Source organism: Phyllobates terribilis, unplaced genomic scaffold (genome assembly GCF_046119375.1).
Source record: "Phyllobates terribilis strain yellow unplaced genomic scaffold, ASM4611937v1 Scaffold_2__4_contigs__length_985480577, whole genome shotgun sequence".
Classification (NCBI taxonomy): Eukaryota; Metazoa; Chordata; class Amphibia; order Anura; family Dendrobatidae; genus Phyllobates; species Phyllobates terribilis.
Genome location: NW_027362762.1, coordinates 130,748,015 through 130,772,739, shown reverse-complemented (window position 1 = coordinate 130,772,739; position 24,725 = coordinate 130,748,015). Strand labels below are relative to the sequence as shown.

Genomic DNA, 24,725 nt, shown 5'->3' with positions numbered 1-24,725 from the left:
TGCTGGTATGAGATCAGCGTTCTGCACCCACGCAAACCTGGGAACAGCGCAAACTGTAGTGCTGATTCCCAGGCTCCGTCCGTGTGATCCTGATGCGTCACATGGTTGCCACACGGGTGACCCACTCGGACACACAGGACACGGATATCTCCAGTACTTTTTTTTCCGGTACCGGAGATATGCGGACGTGTGAAACCAGCCTAAGACCGGGTGTATTAAAAAAAATAAATAAATAAAAATGGATTGAAATGTCACCTCCGGCGTGCTCCATGAAACACTGGAGCTGCCGGCAGGTCACTTTTTGCCGAAGACTGACGGAAGCGACGCTGGAAACGGATGAAGGTGGCGGCCGGTGAGTATCAGACAGGGGGCAGGGGAATTACAATTAAAGCACCACTCCAGCCATGCTTTAAAAATTCAAAGCCAAAAAATACCAAAAGAGAATGCGACTTGTTTTGATCGTAAACTTTGAACTTAATCGGAGCTAGAGATAGATTTTTTTTTTTTTTTCTTTTCTTCTCATTTATCACCTGTATACAATCTGTTTTTAGCATCAGCAGTTATTAAAATTTTACAAGACCAAATACATTGTAATTCTTTAACATATGAAACTGTATCTGCAAAAATCGGTTGATGTATGTTGGCTCTACATGGAATTATTTTTTTTTCTTTAAAAAAAGAGAGAAAAAATGCTCATTTGCACTGACCCATTGAATAACTCTAGTCTGTGTGCTGTCAGTTTTTTCATGGCCAACTTTCAGATCGAAAATACAGTTGTGTGAACTTGGTCTAAGGAAGATATAGTGTATTATGATGGCCATTAATGCAGAGGCAGCGAATGTCCAACAGAGCGAGAACAGCTACAGTTAGCATCCCTCTTCAGTGTCCTGTACAGGAGGGTCTATCCGTGACGTCCATATCCCCCATATAAATCCTGCACATGAACATTATCACTGATGTGTGTAATGGGCTTGTTTTTCTACTAGAACTGTCAGCTCTTAGAATGTACATGTGCCTTTTTTACTAGAAGTTTTATTTCTTATTATCATCCATTACTTACATATGTGAAATGGTTAACTGCACAAACTGAATTACAATCTGGGTCACACTCGCCTGCAAGGTAAAACCCTGTTGAAAGCTGCCGCAGCTCATCATTCCTGCTGAGAATGAGGCTTAAAAAGAAAAGAAGAACATTACCATCGTGGGGTTTAGTATTTAAAGGGGTCAATCTTACTAATTAGTACAATCCCTGTCTTGTTGAAATGAATATTAACTGATATGCAGTACCAGAGAATGGCCACTACCCAATGAATGGCGCTGTGGTGTTCCAGCTTGTTTCACTGTTTACTCTTGGCTGCCGCCAGAGCTGCATACCGCTGAATGGTGGGGTGTCAAGGGTCAGTGCAAAGAAGGGATTGAAGGGGATTTCCCCATAATCAAAGCATATTACGTTTTAACAAAATAGATAATAAATGTCTGGTGGGGGTGTAACCTCTGAGACTTCCACCAATCTTGAGATTAGATGCACCCAGGTCCCCTAAGTGAATAGCTAAGTAGCACACACGCTCTAATCATAGTCCAAGGAACTGCCGAAGATAACAGGGTACAGTGCTCTCTTAGCTGAGCTCATAGAAGTGAATGGAGTCATGCTGTCACATACATATTCTTTTACTCAGTGGAATTGTTATTGGCATGTGTCCTAGCGGTACGAACCCCACAGGTCAGAAACACAACCTGTCCTGTGAACAAACCATATGTTTTGAATTTGGGAAAATATATTTTATGGTAGTTTGTCACCCCAAATCGACAACATAAACTATGCATATTGCCATTTAGGCAATATAGCCCCTATAAAATTACAATGTTCTTTTTAAGTCTCCTCCTTCTTTCTGCCAGAAATCACTTCTGCTTATAGTAGATATGCTAATCGGTGTGTTTGGTGCGCTGTGGCATGGCTGAACTGTTCGGTGCATCTTTCCTCCAACTTCTTCTGGATGCTGAGCCACCGCCATCTCTCTTGATTGACAGCGCTTGCTAACCCCCTGCGGAATTAACTTGGCATTGTGACATTTGTACTGTAGATCAGCCTGGAAGTGGGAAATGCACTGCAGTAAATTATTATTTATTTTTTTTTTTTTAAAACGTTAAAAGTTAATTCAGAGTGTCATTTATTATTCAACCCCTCAAACCACAAGAATTCTGTTTGGTCCCCCTAAAGTATTAAGAAGTAGTTCAGGCACCAAGAATAATGAGCTTCACATGTGTGGATTAAAGATCTCTTTTGCCAGCCTTTTCTGACTATTTAAGACCCTCCCCAAACTTGTGAACAGCACTCAGACATGGTCAACATGGGAAAGACAAAGGAGCATTCCAAGGCCATCAGAGACAAGATCGTGGAGGGTCACAAGGCTGGCAAGGGGTACAAAACCCTTTCCAAGGGCCTACCTGTCTCCACTGTTGGGAGCATCATCCGTAAGTGGAAGGCTTATGGAACTACTGTTAGCCTTCCACGGCCTGGACAGCCTTTGAAAGTGTCCTCCCGTGCGAGGCCAGGCTTGTCCGAAGAGTCAAGGCTAACCCAAGGACAACAAGGAAGGAGCTCCGGGAAGATCTCATGGCAGTGGGGACATTGGTTTCAGTCAATACCATAAGTAACGTACTCCACCGCAATGGTCTCCGTTCCAGACGAGCCTGTATGGTACCTTTACTTTCAAAGCGTCATGTCAAGGCTAGTCTACAGTTTGCTCATGATCACTTGGAGGACTCTGAGACAGACTGGTTCAAGGTTCTATGGTCTGATGAGACCAAGATCGAGATCTTTGGTGCCAACCACACACGTGACGTTTGGAGACTGGATGGCACTGCATACGACCCCAAGAATACCATCCCTACAGTCAAGCATGGTGGTGGCAGCATCATGCTGTGGGGCTGTTTCTCAGCCAAGGGGCCTGGCCATCTGGTCCGCATCCATGGGAAGATGGATAGCACGGCCTACCTGGAGATTTTGGCCAAGAACCTCCGCTCCTCCATCAAGGATCTTAAGATGGGTCGTAATTTCATCTTCCAACAAGACAACGACCCAAAGCACACAGCCAAGAAAACCAAGGCCTGGTTCAAGAGGGAAAAAGTCAAGGTGTTGGAGTGGCCTAGTCAGTCTCCTGACCTTAACCCAATTGAAAACTTGTGGAAGGAGCTCAAGAATAAAGTCCACATGAGACACCCAAAGAACCTAGATAACTTGGAGAAGATCTGCATGGAGGAGTGGGCCAAGATAACTCCACAGATCTGTGCCGGCCTGATCAGGTCTTATAAAAGACGATTATTAGCTGTAATTGCAAACAAGGGTTATTCCACAAAATATTAAACATAGGGGTTGTATAATAATTGACCCACACTTTTATGTTTAAAATTTAATAAAATTCAACTGAGCAACATAACTTTTTGGTTTGTAAGATTTATGCTTCTGTTCATAAAACCTACTCTCGTTTGCAGTTTGAAGGCTCTAACTTATTTGCATCTTATCAAACCAGCTAAATCTGCAGGGGGTTGAATACTACTTGTAGGCACTGTGTATATATATCAGGACAAACTGAGATTGCGGCCTTATGCAAATTACAGAGGTAGGACCGAGCCCCCTACTTGGCATATCTGGTCAAAGGTGATTTTACTGTCAGGACAAAGGGGCAATTTTAAAAAGAAAAGTGTGTGTTGTGTTTTTTTTTTTTTTTTTTTTTTATTTATTTATTTTTTTAAATATATCTAGGCTGTGCCCCCTACATGGCACTATGGTTTTGGGTGACAGACTCCCATTAATACCTACAGCACAAAAGGTTGATATTGCACCATATCCAGAGAGTTTCTCACCCCATCTCCAGTGATGTTGGTGATGGAGGATGGCTGAGACTAGAATGGGCTTACAGGCTGTTAGCCATGCACCTGCTGAATGTGCAAATTCTTGTTTCCTCGTCTTTCAGATCCCAGTGTAGACTATCATAGGTGTGACTAGCACCCGTACAACAAAAATTACCATCTGAATGAGACCTAATGCCAGTTGGCACTGTGGCCCTGAGATTAAAAAGTTCTGAATGAATAATACATTGGGCTGGCATGGCATGATGGGACTTCTAGTGCCTTAGCAGATATAACATTATAGGCTTCTTTGTGGTGAGGATAATGTTTCTCGCTGTGACAAGTGTTCTTCCCACACATCTTCGCTTTTACAGTTCTTACCTTCTCAGATGTTCTAGAAATGGTAATTACTACATGAAAGTGGATGAAGAATAGAAGCGTTCCTTGCTTTTCTTTATTGCATAGAAACACGTTAGTCTCCGCTTAGCAGAGACTGCAAGTTACAGCTGCAAGGTCACAACTTTCCTTGTCATCCTGCAATGCCGGGTAGAAGATGAAAATTGCTATTTCAGGAAGCCTCTGATTTCAGGCTCAGATGCGCCATTGCTTACCCATAATAAATACATTGGAGAAAAATGATTTGTTTTACCAATTACATAAACTAACCACATCATAGACATGTATAATACTGTCACTGCGGCCATGAGACCTGTAGTCAGGCCCAGATTGTGTCCATAAGATGAGCAAGAAAATATGGCCACAATACCGTTTTGCAGCTCTCAGTTGGGAGGTTTGCACAGGTACTAAATGTTAAAAACATATGTCATCAGGATTTTGCCAGCTAATTTGAGAGCTGCACAATGTAGAGATGGAGACCCTGAGTCCAGTGATGTCACTTCCTGGGCTGTTTTCTTGTTTTGATAATCTCCTGCTGATAACAGCGTTTATCACTAGTAAACCTGCTGTCTTTACAGTCCTCTGTATTCATGAGCTCTGTATAACCCCACCCTCACCACTGATTGGCAACTTTAGGTGTACACTGTGCATAGGCAGAAAGCCACCAATCAGATGTGTGGGTGGGGTTATACAGAGCTCGGCATTCAGAGAAGTTCTAGATCTGCAGCCGATAAGAACTGATATTATCAAAACTACAGCAAGAGTCCCAGTAAGTGACTAATTGCTGTGTAGCAAAAAACTGGCGACTGATGCCTTTTAAGAATCAGTCTTAAATTTAGATGGCAGTGTGCCAGGGTGCTTCATATATGGGACATCACTCTATAGCGCCTGTTGGTGTTTTTTCTACCTAATCTAAAATCTTCTGAAATTGCATAAACAGAAAATGAAAAGGTTTTGCTCAGGACTAATCTCTAGGAGCACATTGCTTCTATGCCTCCCAGCTCCCTGGTTGCCCGGGGCTTATCATTTTACTTTTTTGTATTCTTTTGTTTCATATTACATCAACCTGATAAGTAGATTTTTCCCATCTGCCCCTTGTTGGTGGTAAATTTGGGCACCATACTTTAGGGATTAATAATCTTGATAAGAACATGACTTTCATAATTGAGATTTGACATTAATGTCAAAGAAATTAGTAAAGGTCCTACACATTCCTGTGAATGTTAAGGCGATGGTACATATACTATTGATTATTCTACACATCTAGTTACAACACATCTGTCTAAGCCAGATTCACGCAGTTCATCGGGCAATTTTGGTTTGGTCCAAATAAAATTGGTCCACAAGTGCTTTGATTGCCGGGAAAAGAAGACTTATGCTCTCCAGTCACCCAAAGCATAAAAATAGGAGAGGAGTTAAAAAGTGATAAAATAGACTATACTTACCTGTTCTTATGCCACCGCTGCCACAACTCCAGAGTCGTCCTGCACTGGTCTTCTGTTCTTCCAACACTGGGGCAAAAGATTGGCTGCACGTGGTCACGTAAGAGGGCGACACACATCAGTGAGTGCAACACCTTCCACATGACTGTGTAAGGCCAATTACTGGCCTCAGTGCTGAAAAAAAACAGAGGACTGACCCAGAGGACCAGGGAGCAGCTGCAGAGGAGCCATGAGGACGGGTAAATATAATGTATTTGTTAACCCTTTCCCTGCCCTTTAAAAAGAAGACGGTGTGGCTGCCAGCTGCGAATTAAATCCCTAAAATGTTGCATTTGGCGAAACTTCATAACTACTTTGCTTACCTCTGAAGCAGGCCATGTAAAATGAATGTGTGGGTCCAATTTTGGGTGTTGAGACAAAAAAAAAAATTTTTTTTTTATGTGTGTGTATATATATATATATATATATATATATATATATATATATATATATATATATATATATATATATATATATATATATATATATATATATATATATATATATATATATATATATATATATATATATATATTAGTGTGTATGTGTGTGCAAAATTATTAGGCAAGTTGTATTTTAGAGGATTATTTTTATTATTGATCAACAACTATGTTCTCAATCAACCGAAAAGACTCAAATATCAAAGCTTAATATTTTTGGAAGTTGGAGTGTTTTTTTTTTTTCGATTTGGCTATCTTAGGAGGATATCTGTTTGTGCAGGTAACTATTACTGTGCAGAATTATTAGGCAACTTAATAAAAACCAAATATAATCCCATCTCACTTGTATATTTTCACCAGGTAAACCAATATCAGTGCACAAAACTTAGAAATAAACATTTCTGACATGCAAAAACAAAAAAAATTAGTGATCAATATAGCCACCTTTCTTTATGATGACACTCAACAGCCTTCCAGCCATAGATTCTGTCAGTTGCTTGATCTGTTTTCGATCAACATTGCGTGCAGCAGCCACCACAGCCTCACAGACACTGTTCCGAGAGGTGTACTGTTTTCTCTCCCTGTAGATCTCACATTTTATGATGGACCACAGGTTCTCTATGGGGTTCAGATCAGGTGAACAAGGGGGCCATGTCATTATTTTTTCTTCTTTTAGACCTTTACTGGCCAGCCACGCTGTGGAGTAGTTGGATGCATGTGATGGAGCATTGTCCTGCATGAAAATCATGTTTTTCTTGCACGATACCGACTTCTTCCTGTACCACTGCTTGAAGAAGTTGTCTTCCAGAAACTGGCAGTAGGTCTGGGAGTTGAGCTTCACTCTATCCTTAACCCGAAAAGGTCCCACAAGTTCATCTTTGATGATACCAGCCCATACCAGTACCCCACCTCCACCTTGCTGGCGTCGGAGTGGAGCTCTCTGCCCTTTACTGATCCAGGCTCTGGCCCATCAAGAGTCACTCTCATTTCATCAGTCCATAAAACCTTTGAAAAATCAGTCTTAAGATATTTCTTGGCCCATTCTTGATGTTTTATCTTATGTTTCTTGTTCAAAGGTGGTCGTTTTTCAGCCTTCCTTACCTTGGCCATGTCCCTGAGTATTGCACACCTTGTGCTTTTTGATACTCCAGTAACGTTGCAGCTCTGAAATATGGCAAAACTGGTGGCGAATGACATCTTGGCAGCTTCACGCTTGATTTTCCTCAATTCATGGGCAGTTATTTTGCGCCTTTTTTGGCTAACACGCTTCTTGCGACCCTGTTCGCTATTTGCCATGAAACGCTTGATTGTTCGGTGATCACGCTTCAAAAGTTTGGAAATTTCAAGACTGCTGCATCCCTCTGCAAGACATCTCACAATTTTGGACTTTTCAGAGCCCGTCAAATCTCTCTTCTGACCCATTTTGCCAAAGGAAAGGAAGTTGCCTAATAATTAAGCACACCTTATATAGGGTGTTAATGTCATTAGACAACACCCCTCCTCATTACAGAGATGCATATCACCAGATTTACTGAATTGGTAGTTGGCTCTCAAGTCTATGCAGCTTGGAGTAGGATAACATGTATAAGGGTATGTGCACACGATGCAGAAAATTTCTGCATCTCCCTGGCAGAAAAAACGCATGCAGATTGTGCATGCGTTTTTCCTGCAGAATACATGCGGATTCACATGCGTTTCCGCATGCAGATTGACAAGCGCTTTCCAGGCAATAGCATCACTTGGAAAGTGCTTGACAACTAGGTCACACTATATAAATCCATGCAACCGGCATGGATTTATATAGTGTGACCCGAGAGAATGGTAAAAAATAAATGTATACTTTACCCTCTGATGGCCCGCACTGTCCTGCTCAATCCGTTCTCCCTCGCCGGCAACTTCGAATTGAAAGACCTGCTGACGTCAGCGTCACGTGACCCGTCACATGACTCTGACGTCAGCGCAGGTCCTTCAACTCACTGCAAAGTGGCGGTAACCAAGCAGGAACGCTGCGTGGGCCGACAGAAGGTAAATATACATTTATTTTTTATTTTATTCTTTTTTTTTTTTTTATGGTACCTGGGTGTGGATGAGACTCTCCTCTCCTCCACACCCGGGTACCATCCGCACATTAGAACGCGCCAATAGCGCAAGTACAGATGCAGTCTTGCGGAATTGGCGCGTTCTAATGCAAGTCAATGGCGGCGAAAATGCCGCGTTTACGCAAAATTAACTGACATGCTGCGGATTTTTGAGCGCAGCGTTTACGCTGCAGAAAAATCCGCATCGTGGGCACAGCGCATGCGGATTTCAATTGGGGAACATTGCTGCCCTTCTACCATGCGTTTTTAATGTGTTTCCGCAACTGCAAAAACGCCGCGGAAACGCATTAAAAACGCATCGTGTGAACTCGGCCTTTAAAGTATCAGTGATCAAAATACGCATTTGCCTAATAATTCTGCACGCGGTGTATAATAAAAATATATATATATATATATATATATATATAAATATCCCCCCGCAAGATCATTTCCAATTATACAGCATATATATTTCCTTTCTCTCTTTCTGATATGGCAGTGCTTTGCTTTTCATCTGTGACAGATTGTGCTGTTCCTCTTGTGGTTATAGATGATAGAGGGGGCTCCACTCGTTGTAATCTTTACTTCCGTAATAAAGAGAGCAGACCACAATGTGCTGCAGAGATTCTGCTGTGCCTGCATGCCTGGAATCTCATGGGACAACATTACAACACTTTCATCATTGTCTTTTCACTTGTTTTCTGGAGTAAAACTGGTTCTTAGGCTATGTGCCCACGATGCAGAAATGCTCCGGATTTTTCCTGAGCGTTTCTGCATCTCCCTGGCAGAAAAAACACATGCGGATTGTACATGCGGATTGTACATGCGTTTTCCTGCCAGGGACATGCGGAAGTGAAGCGTTCTTCACATGCATTTCCGCATGCGGGTTCTTAAGCGATTTTAGCATCACTTGGAAAGTGCTTGACAACTTGGTCACACTATATAAATCCATGCAAACAGCATGGCTTTATATAGTGTGACCAAGTTATAGTAAAAGAATGGTAAAAAATAAATATTATACTCCCCTTCCGATGGCCCCCGGTCTCCTCCGGTGCGTCCGGTTTGTTGGGTGGCTCGCGGTGGTCTAAAAGGACCCTCCATGACGTCATTTAGTCATGTGACAGGTCACGCGACCGCCGACGTCAGCGGTCTCGTGACCGGTCACATGACTAAATGACGTCATGGAAGGTCCTTTTAGACCATCGTGAGCTGCCGGGGAGCCAGGACGCATCGCTATGGAGACCGGGGGCCATCAGAAGGTGAGTATAATGTATTTTTTTTATTTTAAATTCTTTTTTTTTTTTTTTTTTTTTTCTTTTTACAGGTACTATGATACCCGGCTCTGGAGGAGAGTCCCCTCTTCTCCAGACTCGGGTACCATCCGCACATTGAATCACTTAATATCCGTGTAGATGTACATGTAGTCATGCGGATATTAAGCGATTCAGTGCAAGCCAGTGGTGGCGAAAACGCAGCACTTCTGCAAAATAATTGGTAATTCTACGGATTTTTCCGCAATGCTAATCCGCAGCGGAAATTTCCGCAGCATGTGCACAGCACATGCGGATTATCATTGGGGACATGGCAGGCCTTCTACCAAGAGTTTTTTAAGCGTTTCTGCGGCGGAATTGCCGCTGCAGAAACGCTTAAACGCATAGTGGGCACACAGCCTAATAGTGGCTTGCATGTTTGTGCTTTATTCTTTATTTAGTTTGTGACTTTTTTTTTTTTTTTCAGTTTATTTTTTTTTCTTTGTTCTGCATCTTGGGCGTGGTTTTGTTAATCTGGATGTGTTAGGCCACGTTCACACAGTCAGTATTTGTAAGCCAAAACCAGGAGTGGAACAGTCAGAAGAAAAGTATAATAGAAACATGTCACCACTTCTGCATTTTTTAGCCACTCAAAACATCAAATCGCACTCAGATCAATATTATTATATAGATCTGTGCATGTTGGCCTTTTTTTTTTTTTTTTTTTTTTTTTTTTTTTTTTTTTTTTTCCCTTCTGCTCAGACCAAGCTTAGTCTGAGTTGAATCCGATTATCGGATTACACTTAGACATGCAAGTCATTGTGTCTGTGGAAAACATCGGACTGCACTCAGATGTCATCTGAGTGCAGTGCAGTTTCCACGGACTGACAGAATGGAGAAGCTGGAGAATTTTTTATTTTTTCTTCCTCCATCTTCTCATCTGAGAAAATCTGATCACCGTAATTGGCCCGATTTCTCTTGAATTAGAGAGCATACTCTGGTGTGACCCTAGCCGAAGCCTAATTCATCATTTTATAAGTTCTCAAAATGTTACGCAACTTTTGCACAATCTGTTTTATTTTCCTGAACAGGTTAAGACTTATCGCCCAACATTTTAAAGGATCGTGCACCTTTTAGTTGTTAAAAGGTTCAAAAAAGACAAAAATAAGTTGTCACAATTTTTTGCCGACAACTCATCAACACGTGCACAGTTTTGAATAATTTGGCGCGAAAAACGGCAACAAATACCACAACAGAAAAAGAAATCTATTCATCTTTTTAGCTGTTTGAGAGCAGTAGACTATATGGGCAGAGACCCTGATTACAGCGATGTATCACTTACCGGCTGCTTGCCGCAGTTTTGATAAAAATCACTGTATAAATCTGAACACACATACCACTATCAGCTTTGTGTACACTGTGTGTAGACAGAAAGTTGCCCATCGGTGGTGGGCGCAGGGTTATACAGAAGTCATGAATATGGAGGACTACATGGCAGAAGGTTTACAAGTCTTCTACTGATCTCTTGCTGATAAAATGATGGTTTTTATTTAAACCACAATATAAATGTAAATTCACTGATCGTTTCTGGGAAACCTAGCAGGAGAGGGGGGCTTCCCTGGATGTCTAGTGGCAGTCATAATAAAATGTGGAAAGCGGGAGGCCATTTCAGAACTCTGTGTAAGCTGCGTATCCAAGGCGCTTATCAAGAAGGTGATAGAGGTGAGATCTTGTATATTAGGGAATTAACCCCATGATACTTCTGAGTCCGATTGCCTCCTTTACCAGTGGGAGTGATGAGCATAATATGAAAGTGCAGCCAAGGGAAATCTAATTGTACCTTGTACTATTAGCAGAGTACAGTTGCTATTTACATACGAGAGCAGAGGGGCTGTCGTAAGGGGCGGCTAACTGTCATCAGAAGTGTGTGTGTGTGTATATATATAGTCAAGAAAATACAGAAAAATTAAATTATATTATATTATATTATATTATGCAAAACGCATGTATATCTGCACCCCATGGTCCCCAATGGCATTCCGCAATGTCAATGCCCATGCTGCGGATTTTTCCGCAGCGTATATGCTGCGGTCAAAAATCCGCAGCATGTTCATTAATTTTGCGGAAGCGCAGCGGAATCAATGTGCGGATGGTACCCAAGTCTGGATGAGAGGAGACTCTCATCCAGACCTGGGTACCAAAGAACCTGTTAAAAAAAAAAAAAAGGAAAAATAAAGTTTATACTTCTGATGTCTTCCCGGTGTTTTCCTGCCGTCGCGCTGTTGTGTGAAGGACCTGCCACGTCATTGAGTCATGTGACCCATCACATGACTCAATGACGTCACCGCAGGTCCTGCACTCAACAGCGTGAGCCGCTCAAGACTCCGGACGGGGCAGAGAATGCATCGGAAAGTGAGTATAAACTTTATTTTTTTATTTTTTACCATTCTGATTCTTTTTTTAAAACTATTACTTGGTCACACTATATAAATCCATGCTGGTTGCATGGATTTATATAGTGTGAACAAGTTGTCAAGCACTTTTCCAAGTGATGCTTGGAGAAGTGCTTGATAACCCGCATGCGGAAATGCATGCAAAGACTCCTCACAAACGCTTCTACCTGGCGGGAAAACCGCATGTAAAATCCGCATGCGATTTTTCCCGCCAGGGAGAAGCGTAAAAAATATGCTTCAGTTCCGCAACATGGGCACTTAGCCTTACCTCTGACTTCCGGTCAGTTGGATGTTGGGGTCACAAGGTGGCAGCGCAGAACCGGGAAGAGCTGAAGACGGCAGGTGGTAAATATAATACTAGAGTCGGGGCACTTGGATTAGTAGCACCACTCCAGCACTGTAATAAAATAAAACAAGCTCTGGAGTGGTGCTTTTAAAGGGGTGATTCTCTTTCAAAAAGCTTTATGCCATATAAACTGAATGTTACCTTATGTCCAGCATCTGCTCTCTACCGCTGCTCCGGTCATAGTGTTTTGGACGTAGCAGTGACGTCACTTCGAAAGCACTGCAGTCAATCACTGAGCTCAGCTGCTTATGTCGACTACTTGGGCGGATCTTCTGACCTCAGTCATTGGCAGCAGTTCTGATTGTGTCGTCACTGCTGCAGCCAAACATAGACCGGAGCAGCAGTAAAGCGCTGATGCTAAACCCGGGAAGGGTTAGTAATGCTCAGAGTTAGTTTTTCTCCTCTGAAGTAATTTAGAGTATGGTATAAAGAAAACCCGTGACCTCTCCTGACCTATCCGTACTGATGATCTAAGAATTCTGTGGCCTCTTCTTATAAATCCTCATGGGTGCTGACTGTGTAGGGACACACCCTGTTCACAAAGAATAGTAACACCCATTTGTCAATTTATTCATATTTTTCAGATGGATTACAGGAACCGCACAATGCGGACTTATAAGAAAAGATTTATTACATGACAAGAGCAAGTAGTTACTAAACCCATATTGGCAGTGGTGACTCGGTTTCTTTATAGCCTTAGAAAAGGAAACTGGCCAGAGACCAAACTGTTCTCCTTCCAGATCACATCCACTTTTAAAGGATATAAGTCCAGTCTAGTATCTGTAGGATCTGCCAGAGTCCCACAAATCGGGCAAGTTAGTTCTGTGCAATAAATGGGAGTGATTGGCCATTATCCCGATAATCGAGAATCTAGTTAGGTGTTTGGCTATGTAATGATGCTGTAGTAATAAATATGTATAAACCTTTTTATTCAACTGTTTTAGGACCGTTCGTGTGTGGATGAAGAGAGACAGCGGTCAGTTCTGGCCCAGTATTTATCATTCTATGCCGGGTAAGTCACAATTACTCTTCAAGGGTTATGGTCTCTTCCTATTGTGTCCCCCCATTTCCATATAGATTGTAAGCTTGTGAGCAGGGTGCTCAATCCTCCTGTAACTGTTGAAATATGATACATTGTATTGTTTATATTGTCTGTACATGTCCCTACTTAACTGGAAAGTGCTGTGGAATATGTTGGCGCTATATAAATAAAAATTATTATTATTAGATGGTAACATTTACATCATGTCCGCAGGATAGATGCAGGTTTTGCCCCCCAGACATAGATGGCGTTAAGCACTGCTTGGCTCTTTCCACGAACATGCAGTAAATGCCGTATATATCCTATATGGGGATGTCTTTTTAAAGTTCATCATCAGTTCAATTATGAAATGTAATCTGATAAGTTTCTTTTTCTTACCAGTTCCTCCATTTCATAACATTTCTTGTTCGACCTTTCGTAACCCCAGGCTTTCATGGATCTGTTGATTCAGATTCATTTTAATTTGGTGTCAAACTAAAATGGGTAGCTCTATAGAAAAACTGCGGATGACTGGGGGAGAAGTGATCACTGGCTATGTATCCCTAGAAAAACTCAATGATTCTATGACTAAATAATATTTCAATACTTACTAGATTACAGATGGTTACAATAACAGATCCAGCAACACGGTGAGGAATGTTGGCAGCATAACTAAAGAGAGCAGAAGTAAAAGTTTCTTGCCTTAAAACTTCATTACGTTGTAGCTGTCACTTCTCGTGACTCTGTTCCTTTATTGGGCAATACAATTCCAGAAGTTGATAACTTTCATTTTCAGTATTAAAATTAGTTAACCTCTTAAAACTATTTATAATTAACTTTTGAGACTAAACTGTCCGGTGTGAGTGCATGCAGAAAAATATTATTTCTGGCCAGTATGACTTGTATCCTGCAATTTTTTTTTTTTTCCTATGCAAGCTCTCTCTTAATTTTCAATTGACTCTGAGCTGGTGACTACGTGGTATGATGTCTCCTATTCATATTGCAGCACACAGAGAAGGATTCCTGCTCTTCATCCTTAATTTAGAACACCGCAGCAGCATAGAGGAAACCATAAGCAATACTGAGCAGGGTAGATGTGAATTCAGCTCTGGAGTAAGGTAAAAGACTTGTCAGAAAGCTCAGCAACACTTTCCCTTTTTCTTCCTGCCCTTTTTTTTAACTTTGCTCCTAATTCCTCTTTTTTCCCCCTTACTTCCCCATAGAGTATAACAGGAGGTGTAATCTGACATCTCGCTGTACACTCAGTCTATCTTATCTTGACTTAATTGAGCTGTTTTTTTTCAGAGTGGATGGTCAGGGAGGATGGGGAAAAAAAAGTGGCTCGTAGGTGGAAAAAGAATTCTCTGATTTGATTTATTATAAAGTTGTTTTTGTTTTTTTTTGTTTTTTCAATTAGCCTGTATCAAGGAAGAACAGGCAGGGGATCCTGTAGATTCCCCCCCCCCCCCCCCCCACACACCCCCAGCTGTTTCCACGTTGTCACGAACCAATGCTCTGCTGCCTCCAATCGTCAAAACAATTATGCAGTTGGCTGCCGATTGATGGATGCAGGCTGTGGTGTCGTGGAATCGGTATAAATTGGACTGATTCCAACTCCTAAAAATATATAATAAATTGGGTACAGAAGTACAATGCAGGATGTGCTGTTAATGTTTTCATAAGAATTTGGGAAAGTTATGAAATGTCCTATAAATGTCTGTTCTGCTCCTGATCTAAGGATCTCTGCTTTTAATTGATTCTGTGCTGCACTTTATGTACATACTCAGTAGTGAGGCCGGGCTGTGGAGTCGGAGACAGGGAAATTGAGGAGTCTAAGTCTGAGGTTTGGCTTACCGACCCCACAGCCTTGGATGGATGAGGCCACAACTTCTTTCACTACTAGGCTGGATATTGGGGAACTCAGTCAGGGTATAGTGTATGCACATCTTATTCCAACACATGGAATATATATATTTATTACACTCCATTACGGTCACCGCCAAGCTCCGCAATAACCAACGAAAAACTAGTTGCCACCACCAATCATTTAAAAAGGGTGATTAGACACCCATTACAGGTAGCGTATGGCTTCAGGGTTGCAGTTTATAGAGCAAGAGGAATGAAGCTATTAAATTTTATATATTTAATCCCAAAGTAGGCAGTGTTTATAAAAATATATAAAAGATGTTACAAAATGGGATCAAAACAATGCAGCATATACAATTGCATAAAATAAAAGATAACAAAAGAAATGTACTAAACCTGTTGTGACAGGAATGGCTGCTCTTTATGGAGGGAAGCGCTCCGATTAGCAAAATAGAACACTCTCAGAGAACTGTCTTCCAGTGATGAACAATACCAAAAGCTCAAACTCTTATTTTATTAGATAAAAGTTACGTCCACACACCTCCTTGGTGAGCTCGTATGGGGGCTGGTCATGGGATGTGGCTAGGTCTTTAGAATATTATGGGATCCCCAACTTTAAGGATATTTTTGTCCCTGGAGGTCCCAGATGGGAGATATTAATGCCATATTTCCTATCATTATTGTAGCTTTCCTTAGGTAGGAAACATGGCATATATAATGTTAAGTCTCTGTCCGATATTGATTTTAAACTTATAGGCAGGTCATAAAGTGATGTAAGTAGATGCCTTAAGTTCTCCACTTCATCATGATGCCGAAAGTATATCTCCCATAACTATAGGACCTATGCCTGTCACAAAAAAAAACAATATTCATAACAGGACATTGGAGCCAGGGTGTCTGGCTGTAATTGTCCAATGTTGCTTTGAAGAGAGGAAGCGTTACTTCTGGAGGTGATAGATTTTTCACTTCTCAGCCCCTTGAATATATGGATCCAAGACTTGATGTCTGACCTCCAGCAGATATCCTACTTTAATTACCTGTTCACGGCAAGAGGGCATAGTTCAATAGGGATTGGAATGAAGTGCGAGCTCTTCTTCACTTCCCAAGTTATAGTTAATCCAATGTGTTCAATGAGGGTGACGCGTCCCTTCTTAAGAGATGGCTTTATAGATTTTACAGTTGTATCTATGACAGCTGTACTATTGATTTATGCAGAGTGTGTTGAAAGAACAGATCCCATTTTAGAATCTACCATATCCATCTATAAATCTAGTTGTATACAGTTTTGAACCTAACCCACTGTATTGTCATGAAAGTTCTTTGTATGCAAACCTTCTGCCTCTGTATACATGTGCAATTGTGTATTTCCATTGTTGGATCCATTTTGAGATCATAAAAACCAAAATAAAGTTTTCCAGTGCCGGATCCATTTGTTTGAATGGGAATGAAAGTGTCATGAAATGTTATGTTTCCCTCCTTTCCAGCTGAAATCCGTTTCCCTTTTTTTTTTTTTTTTTTTTTTACACCTTGCTCAAGTGTAGTCTGCACAAATTTTTCTCCAACTAAGAAATCGCTATCGTTGGATTTGTTTTTTAGCAATGCACAAGCCCAGAATACTAGAAGTATTCAAAGACCTCACTAGTAAAATGGTAAAAAATGGATCTGTTAAAAACTGATGCTAAACAGCAATCAAAGCATCTATTTTTAAATGGATTGTGTGTGGGTTTTTTTTTTTTTTTTTTTGATCACCTGTCCAGAAAAAAATATAAAGTCAAGTTTGCAACCCTCAGTAGGCAGAGCAGGGGAAAAAGCAGGAAGAGACAGTCTAGTATGGTAAAAAGAAGCAGAGGAGGCAGAGAGTAAGAGTAGGGTTTGGAGAGGTAGAAGCAGCATCAAGTAGGGCCAAGGCTTATAGATTGAACATCATCGGCAAAAATGCTCAGGCAATGAGGTGAAGATTTAGCAACAGCCATACCCCGCTGGTCTGCTCCCATCATGTAGGTTTGTAGGAGGCCACCCTCACTGCAGTTTGCTGGGCTGCAGCTCTATTATTGCCCAGTTGGGCCAAGCATTGATTTGCCCTCATAGCTACCCAACTGTTAATCCATCCTTGTAAACAGGTAAGTGTATTAATTTTTTTTTTTGTATGGTGAATGGATAAACAAATATTGTTTTTTCTCATAAATGTCGCTCACCTTGTGCTTAAAGGGAATCTGTCAGCAGGTTTTTGCTACCTCATCTGAGAGCAGACTGATGTAGGCAAAGAGAAGCTGAATCCAACGATGTATCACTTAGATTACTGGATGCAGCTATTCTGACACAATCAGAGCTTTAAGATTTAGCATGAAGCAGAGCTGAGGAAGCTAACCCCGCCCCCACAAGGCTCTCTGTGCACAAAGCCCATAGATAGGCAACTCACTATCACAGGAGGGGGCGTGTCGAACCAGGGCTCAGTGACCAGCTAGTCACAGCAATGATAAGCTCTTGGTACTAAAACAATCATTGTAAGCAAACGAAACCTCCCAGAGCTTGATAAGAAAGGAATCCCTGGAATCTGTGTTTAACCCCTACCTCATGCCGTCTTCAGATTAAATCACAGAAACTTGCTGACAGATTCCCTTTAATATGCATCGTAACATAGGCCATGCTAAAGTCTGTTTTACACTACATTATGAAACCATGTACAAAAGTTCTGAACAAAATTATCCACTAAAATTGTGTGATACAGGCGTCAATTGTTTCATTGATTGCATCTTGTAAAACATTGATGATCCGGCTTGCTAGTTCACTGTGCTACCAGGAAAAATCAACCAGGTATTTTCAAAATGTTAACTGGTATTCTTTACTGTTAGTGACGGTAGACCCAGGTAAGTGGATATTTAATAAAAACGGTTGAGTACCTTGTACTAGAACTAACCTAGTGGAGTTTTTGCACTAGAGCTCTGCAGAAAGCTGTAATGTGGAGACTGCATAAGAGTCTGAAATCCAACCACTATAGAAATATTCCAGTATACACAGTAAAGATGAGTGCCAGCAGAAGTACTGGGATGCCAACGTCATAGCAAAGTTCTTGGAAATTTAACAAGCTAAAAGTCACCCGCGGCCTTCCAGAAAACCATTACTGTATATACAGTGATATCTTGAGATACCCATAGTCCTAAAATGGCGCAGGACCAAGGGCTTCTTTGCCTATCAGTTTTCTCTCCGGTCTACCCCATAACATCCACAGTTGGCTTTGCCATTTTTCAAAATTGAATAAGGAATAAGCCGCTTGTGAAGACCCGCACTCTTCCGTGGGCGTAATGCTACTCAGACAACACAGGGTGAGGGTAAAACAGTGTGGTAATACTTTATTGAACCACAAAGCGGACAATAAACACACAGAACAGTCCCAGCAAATGCCCAAGATGGTACAACATTACACAGTCTCACCCTTCCTTCTCCGCCCGCCTGGAATAGAACAGCTGCGACTTTGGAGACTTCTTTGGCCGACTAACTCAACTAGTAGCCCACCGCTTCTGGAGGGCCCCCACAGAGAGGAGGTAGCGGCAAGCTTAGGAAGCTAGCAGTCCATCGAGGTACAAGGCCAGGAGATCCGAAGGTCCCAACCTGGCCTCTCCAAGAATTTCCATAGAGCCAGATGACCGGCGGGTCCCAATCTGGCTTCTCCAAATGTCTCCGTGGGTTGCAGGCGACCGTTGGGTCCCGCCTGACAGCCCCAAAAAACCATATCCATGGGGCCAGGTGACTTCTCCGTCCCAACCTGGTTTCCCCAACATGTATCCATGTCTCTCTGATGGTCAATGGAGTAGATCCGAATCTCTCCAGTCAGGGCCGATACCCGAAGACTAGAATCATATAGAATACAAATCTGTGTCTTCTTGGATGCCATGCAATCCATCTGTTGTCCTGAAGGATGTTTCTCATTCTCCTTGTAAAGTCTCTCTGATGCTCCTTGATTCTGCTCTCAAGTCTGACTGCTACAACAACACATGTCCCTTCTGCTTCTCTGGGCTCAGCCCCCTCAATGGCAGAACTGCTCTCACCCCCCCCCCCCCCAAAAAAAAAAACTAAGTGTGCATTAGTGGAGGTATCTTTCTCAGGTCGACCACATCACATGGGTCTACATGTGAGACTCCCTGTGGTGAAGGCTCCACCGGATCTTCTTTCAACAGTTACACAATGGGCCTAGACGATTTTTGAACAATGGTTAGTGTCTCCTGCGATACTAATGAGATTAGTGGAATGCTGGACACTATACAAGTTAAATTTGTGTACATAAAGTGATGAGCAAGCAGAATATTAGTAAAACACAGCCAGCAATCTGTAATAAAACACAATAATGTATTTCTCTTGGATTAACAAATCTAATTGTCTGGCTAATTATGATTTTAGGCTGTATCATCACACTTCTGTTTTGACAGCTCTGGTTGCTCGTGCAAAACCAGGATTAGGCGTTAATAATTCAACTTGCCAAACCTGACCATTTAATGTGTCTGGGAGGCTCAAAAAACGATGGACTAAATCGGGAGCCCCCATAAACGTTAACCATAGAAGGTAGCCTGGCCTCCCGCTGTGGGGGCTTGCCTGCTCATGCATTAAATTGTTGGCCTTCTACAGTAAAGGAGGCAGATCTTTATGTTTCGGTGATGGATGACCTTTAAAAGTTTAGATTCTGGCTCCGGGTATAGGATTATTGCTAACATCACCACATGTTCATATCTTACAGCTCCATGTTCATGCATGTCTTTTAACCCGGAAACCCGGAGGCTGTCTGTGGGGCTAGACAATGGTACAATCTCAGTAAGTATGCTGTAAATTATCCCCTCCATATAAAGTGCAGGCTTAGTTTAAAGAGGTTTTTTTGTTCATTGAAATCTAAATCTGTATTATATTATAAATGTATCCAGCTCATTTAAATGTTGTGTCATAACCATTCCCAAGTTCTCTTTTTGCTGCAAGTGAATGGAAAACACTCATATTTACTTCAACAAGCTGGAAACTTGTACTGGTAATAGGCTGCTTATACAAGCGCAAGTGTTTTGGGAAAGGGTCCATGGGGTAACGTTTCTCCTTGCGGAGAGTGACCTGTTAAGCATGTCAAGGTGAGGAGACTTTTTTTTTTTTTTTTTTTTTTTTTTTTTTAAGCTGCAATGCTCCTCTGGGAAATATGCAAATTGTCTCTTCAGAGAGGAAGAGAACTAGAAGGTCCCCCACACAGCTGTTTTGGCAGGTGGTCAAGATGCGGGCTCTTCATGAAAGTCACAATGGCTTTCACCTGTATTAGTTATTTAAAGAGTAACTCAACTTTATTGCTTATGTTTTTTTTTCCAGCGTTCTGAAACTTTGCAAGTCACTTATGAGAGGGTTTATCTTAATTCCTGTGCAAAAAAAAAAATTGCATGTAAGCTGACAATCAGTGGTGGGACGAGGTTATATAGAGGTCATGAATATGGAGGACTACAAGGCACACGACAACTAATCCTCTAGTGATACAATCACTGTTTTATCAGCAGGAGATTATCACAATTACAGCAAGTAGCCCAGTAAGTGACACATATCTGAAATTGGGGTCAATTGGGGCGAGCCTACGGTGGAAGGGGGGCACCATTTGCACTCTTAGGCTGCGAACCTCTGCAGTAAAGTACATGATAGACTGTCATTTTTACACTTTTGTGTCTCTATAGTTGCTGTTCAGGCATATCTAGGTTGTATGACAGACATACCTTGATTTTATTTACTTCTGACTTTAAATAAGAAATATAATCATAAAAGTGATTTTTAATCTTTAAAAAAAACTTTTTGCATAGTGTATATTCGGTGAACAATTAGTTAACTATTTACACTGTTAAGACTACTGTCTGTGATCACTGTGTTATGTAACCAGCATCCAAGTTTAATTTCTATGATCAGAGCTCTCATTAAACTATTTACTCCATAGATGCTGTTGGTTCAGAATTGTCTAGGGGAATCAATAAAAACTGTAAAAAAAAAAAAAAAAAACACCGTTAAAGATATGTGAAGACACGGGGGTCTTCCATGGGCTTAATACTACCAAAACACAGGGTGAGGGTAAAACAGTGTGGCAATACTTTATTGAACCACAAAGCGGACAATAAACACACAGAACAATCCCAGCAAATACCCAAGATGGGTCAACATTACAGAGTCCTCACCCTTCCGCTGGCCCGCCTGGGATAGAACAGCTGCGACTTTGGGATTTCCAGGGCCAACTACCTCAACCAGTGCCCCCCCCCCCCCCCCTCTTCTGGCGGGCCCCCATAGAGAGAAACTAGCGGCAAGCTTAGGAAGCTAACAGTCCATCGAGGTATAAGGCCAGGAGACCCTGGCCTCTCCGAGAGTTTCGATGGGGCCAGATGACCGGCGGGTCCCAATCTGGCTTCTCCGAATGTCTCCATGGGTTCAAGGTGACCGGAGGGTTCCACCTGGCAACCCCAAACAACATATCTATGGGGCCAGGTGACTTAATCGTCCCAACCTGGTCTCCCTAAATGTATCCATGGGCTCTATGATGTCAGTGGAGCAGATCCTTATCTTTCCAGTCAGGACCTCGTACCGTTAGGCCGGAATCATGTAGAATCCAAATCTGTGTCTCTTCGGTTAAAGCCATGCTTCCAAGCTGATGGTCTGAGAGAGTCTCCTCTTTTTGTTTCTCCTTGTAAAGTCTCTTTTCAATCTGTCTCAAATCTCTCTGCTACAGAGGCACATATCCCTTTAAAATAGTTAGTTGTCCTTTCAAGTACACATTCACAGGTAAGAGGTTAGGTCTCATTGTTTGAGCATTTAATGAATTTGCATAGTTTGTCCTCCTGTTTTGTGAGTCAACAAGCCACAGGGCCCACATGGTTAATCAACATAATTCGCAAACATTCATTGTTACACAGCCCAATAGAAGTCAACATTCAGGTTTATGCAAATATATATATATATATATATATATTTATTACAGACCAAAAGTTTGGACACACCTTCTCATTTAAAGATTTTTCTGTATTTTCATGACTATGAAAATTGTACATTCACACTGAAGGCATCAAAACTATGAATAAACCCATGTGGAATTATATACTTAACAAAAAAGTGTGAAACAACTGAGAGTGTCTTATATTCCAGGTTCTTCAAAGTAGCCACCTTTTGCTTTGATGACTGCTTTGCACACTCTTGGCATTCTCTTGATGAGCTTCAAGAGGTAGTCACCAGAAATGGTCTTCCAACAATCTTGAAGGAGTTCCCAGAGATGCTTAGCACTTGTTGGCCCTTTTGCCTTCACTCTGCGGTCCAGCTCACCCCAAACCATCTCGATTGGGTTCAGGTCTGGTGACTGTGGAGGCCAGGTCATCTGGCGTAGCACCCCATCACTCTCCTTCTTGGTCAAATAGCCCTTACACAGCCTGGAGATGTGTTTGGGGTCATTGTCCTGTTGAAAAATAAATGATGGTCCAACTAAACGCAAACCGGATGGAATAGCATGCCGCTGAAAGATGCTGTGGTAGCCATGCTGGTTCAGTATGCCTTCAATTTTGAATAAATCCCCAACAGTGTCACCAGCAAAGCACCCCCACACCATCACACCTCCTCCTCCATGCTTCACGGTGGGAACCAGGCATGTAGAGTCCATCCGTTCACCTTTTCTGTGTCGCACAAAGACACGGTGGTTGGAACCAAAGATCTCAAATTTGGACTCATCAGACCAAAGCACAGATTTCCACTGGTCTAATGTCCATTCCTTGCGTTCTTTAGCCCAAACAAGTCTCTTCTGCTTGTTGCCTGTCCTTAGCAGTGGTTTCCTAGCAGCTATTTTACCATGAAGGCCTGCTGCACAAAGTCTCCTCTTAACAGTTGTTGAAGAGATGTGTCTGCTGCTAGAACTCTGTGTGGCATTGACCTGGTCTCTAATCTGAGCTGCTGTTAACCTGCGATTTCTGAGGCTGGTGACTCTGATAAACTTATCCTCTGAAGCAGAGGTGACTCTTGGTCTTCCTTTCCTGGGGCGGTCCTCATGTGAGCCAGTTTCTTTGTAGCGCTTGATGGTTTTTTGCAACTGCACTTGGGGACACTTTCAAAGTTTGCCCAATTTTTCAGACTGACTGACCTTCATTTCTTAAAGTAATGATGGGCACTCAATTTTCTTTACTTAGAATTTGTATTATGGCAAGAAAAAAGCAGCTAACAGTCTATTCAGTAGGACTATCAGCTGTGTATCCACCAGACTTCTGATGGGTAACTACTCTGTAGGTGTTTTTAGCCCAGAAGAAGACCTGTTTGTCCATTTAGTTGTAGGCTTGTAGCCCAAAAGTGGCATGGAAGGCAGAGTAGTTATCCATCAGAGGGAGGTTACCTTGCTGCGGTTGATGGGCACACATGAATTGGCCAATTTATACGCTATAAACCTTCGTTTTTTGTAAGTACTTGTTGCTGATCAAAAATAGGCAAAAAAAACTGTTCAGATCTAATATTTTCATTAAGACACTTCTTGGCCATATGGAGTACTGCTGCATTATTTCTTTATATATTTTATAGTTACAGCAGCTGGCACCAGTGCACACTAGGAGGTGCTGGTCAGGTTTTACGTGTGTGTGTGTGTGTGTGTGTGTGTGTGTGTGTGTGTGTGTGTGTGTGTGTATGTATACAATATAATATAATATATTTCTGTACGGACAGCATTAAAAAAAAAAAAAAAAAAAAAAAAAAGACTGTTGGAAGAGTGCTGTAAGTAATTTTGTAAAGCATATTTAGTAATCGCAGCCCATCACAGCACTGCTTCTTAACATACTAATGGACATGCCACTTTCAATTAGGACATGCAGAGACAGTCAAGCTTCACTCCAGGATTGTGATCCCTCCCTCTGTCACTCCATGGACTCCCCACAGCGCGTTTAATTGTTTCAGATGCAATTGGAACAATGGTCGCTGGTTTCCTACTGTTCATAACTGAAGTACGGTCTATCAGGCTGCCGGTCAGTATGGCACTGATGAGCTGGATAATGAACTGTGCTTCACAAGTAGTGCAGTGTATGTATTCTCTATGTAATCAAAGGGTCATGTGTTCAAGTCCCCTTGTGGGACTAATAAATATTGTTAGAAAATAAAATGTTTTAAATGTTAAAAAAAAAAAAAAAAGTGGGGAAAAAAAAAATAATTTTCCAAATAAGTTTGCTTTGCATTAAACGACTTATCACATTCATAACACAATCCGATTAAAAAAAAAAGGGATTGCACTCGGACCAATGTTATTCAATGAGGGAATGCAGATTTTCCTTTATCTCTGCTGTATTTGGCATTAGAAATTTATCGGATGCCATACGGTCCATTAGAGTTGCATCCAATTTTTTACAGATACATTACAAATCTGTAACATAAACTGTAAATGGTCTCAGATATGATTTATAACCCCTGAGTTAAAAAAAACAACAACTGATTGCATGTGGATGACAAGTGAGATAAAAATCGGACCACTTTTTTTAAATTTAATACGCTCATGTGACCCTGGCCTTATCGTGTCAACACATATTGCAATACTGATT

At 41.6% G+C, this 24,725-nt stretch overlaps 1 protein-coding gene across 1 annotated transcript in view; it reads left to right on the top strand.

The window, feature by feature from the left end:
- WDFY2 (WD repeat and FYVE domain containing 2) overlaps window positions 1–24,725 on the top strand; it is an 86,529-nt gene that overhangs the window by 10,968 nt on the left and 50,836 nt on the right. Inside the window, exons 2-3 of the mRNA XM_073662637.1 lie at window positions 13,238–13,305; window positions 19,910–19,983. Of these exons, the coding sequence (XP_073518738.1) occupies window positions 13,238–13,305; window positions 19,910–19,983 (142 nt within the window). The remainder of the gene's footprint in view (window positions 1–13,237; window positions 13,306–19,909; window positions 19,984–24,725) is intronic.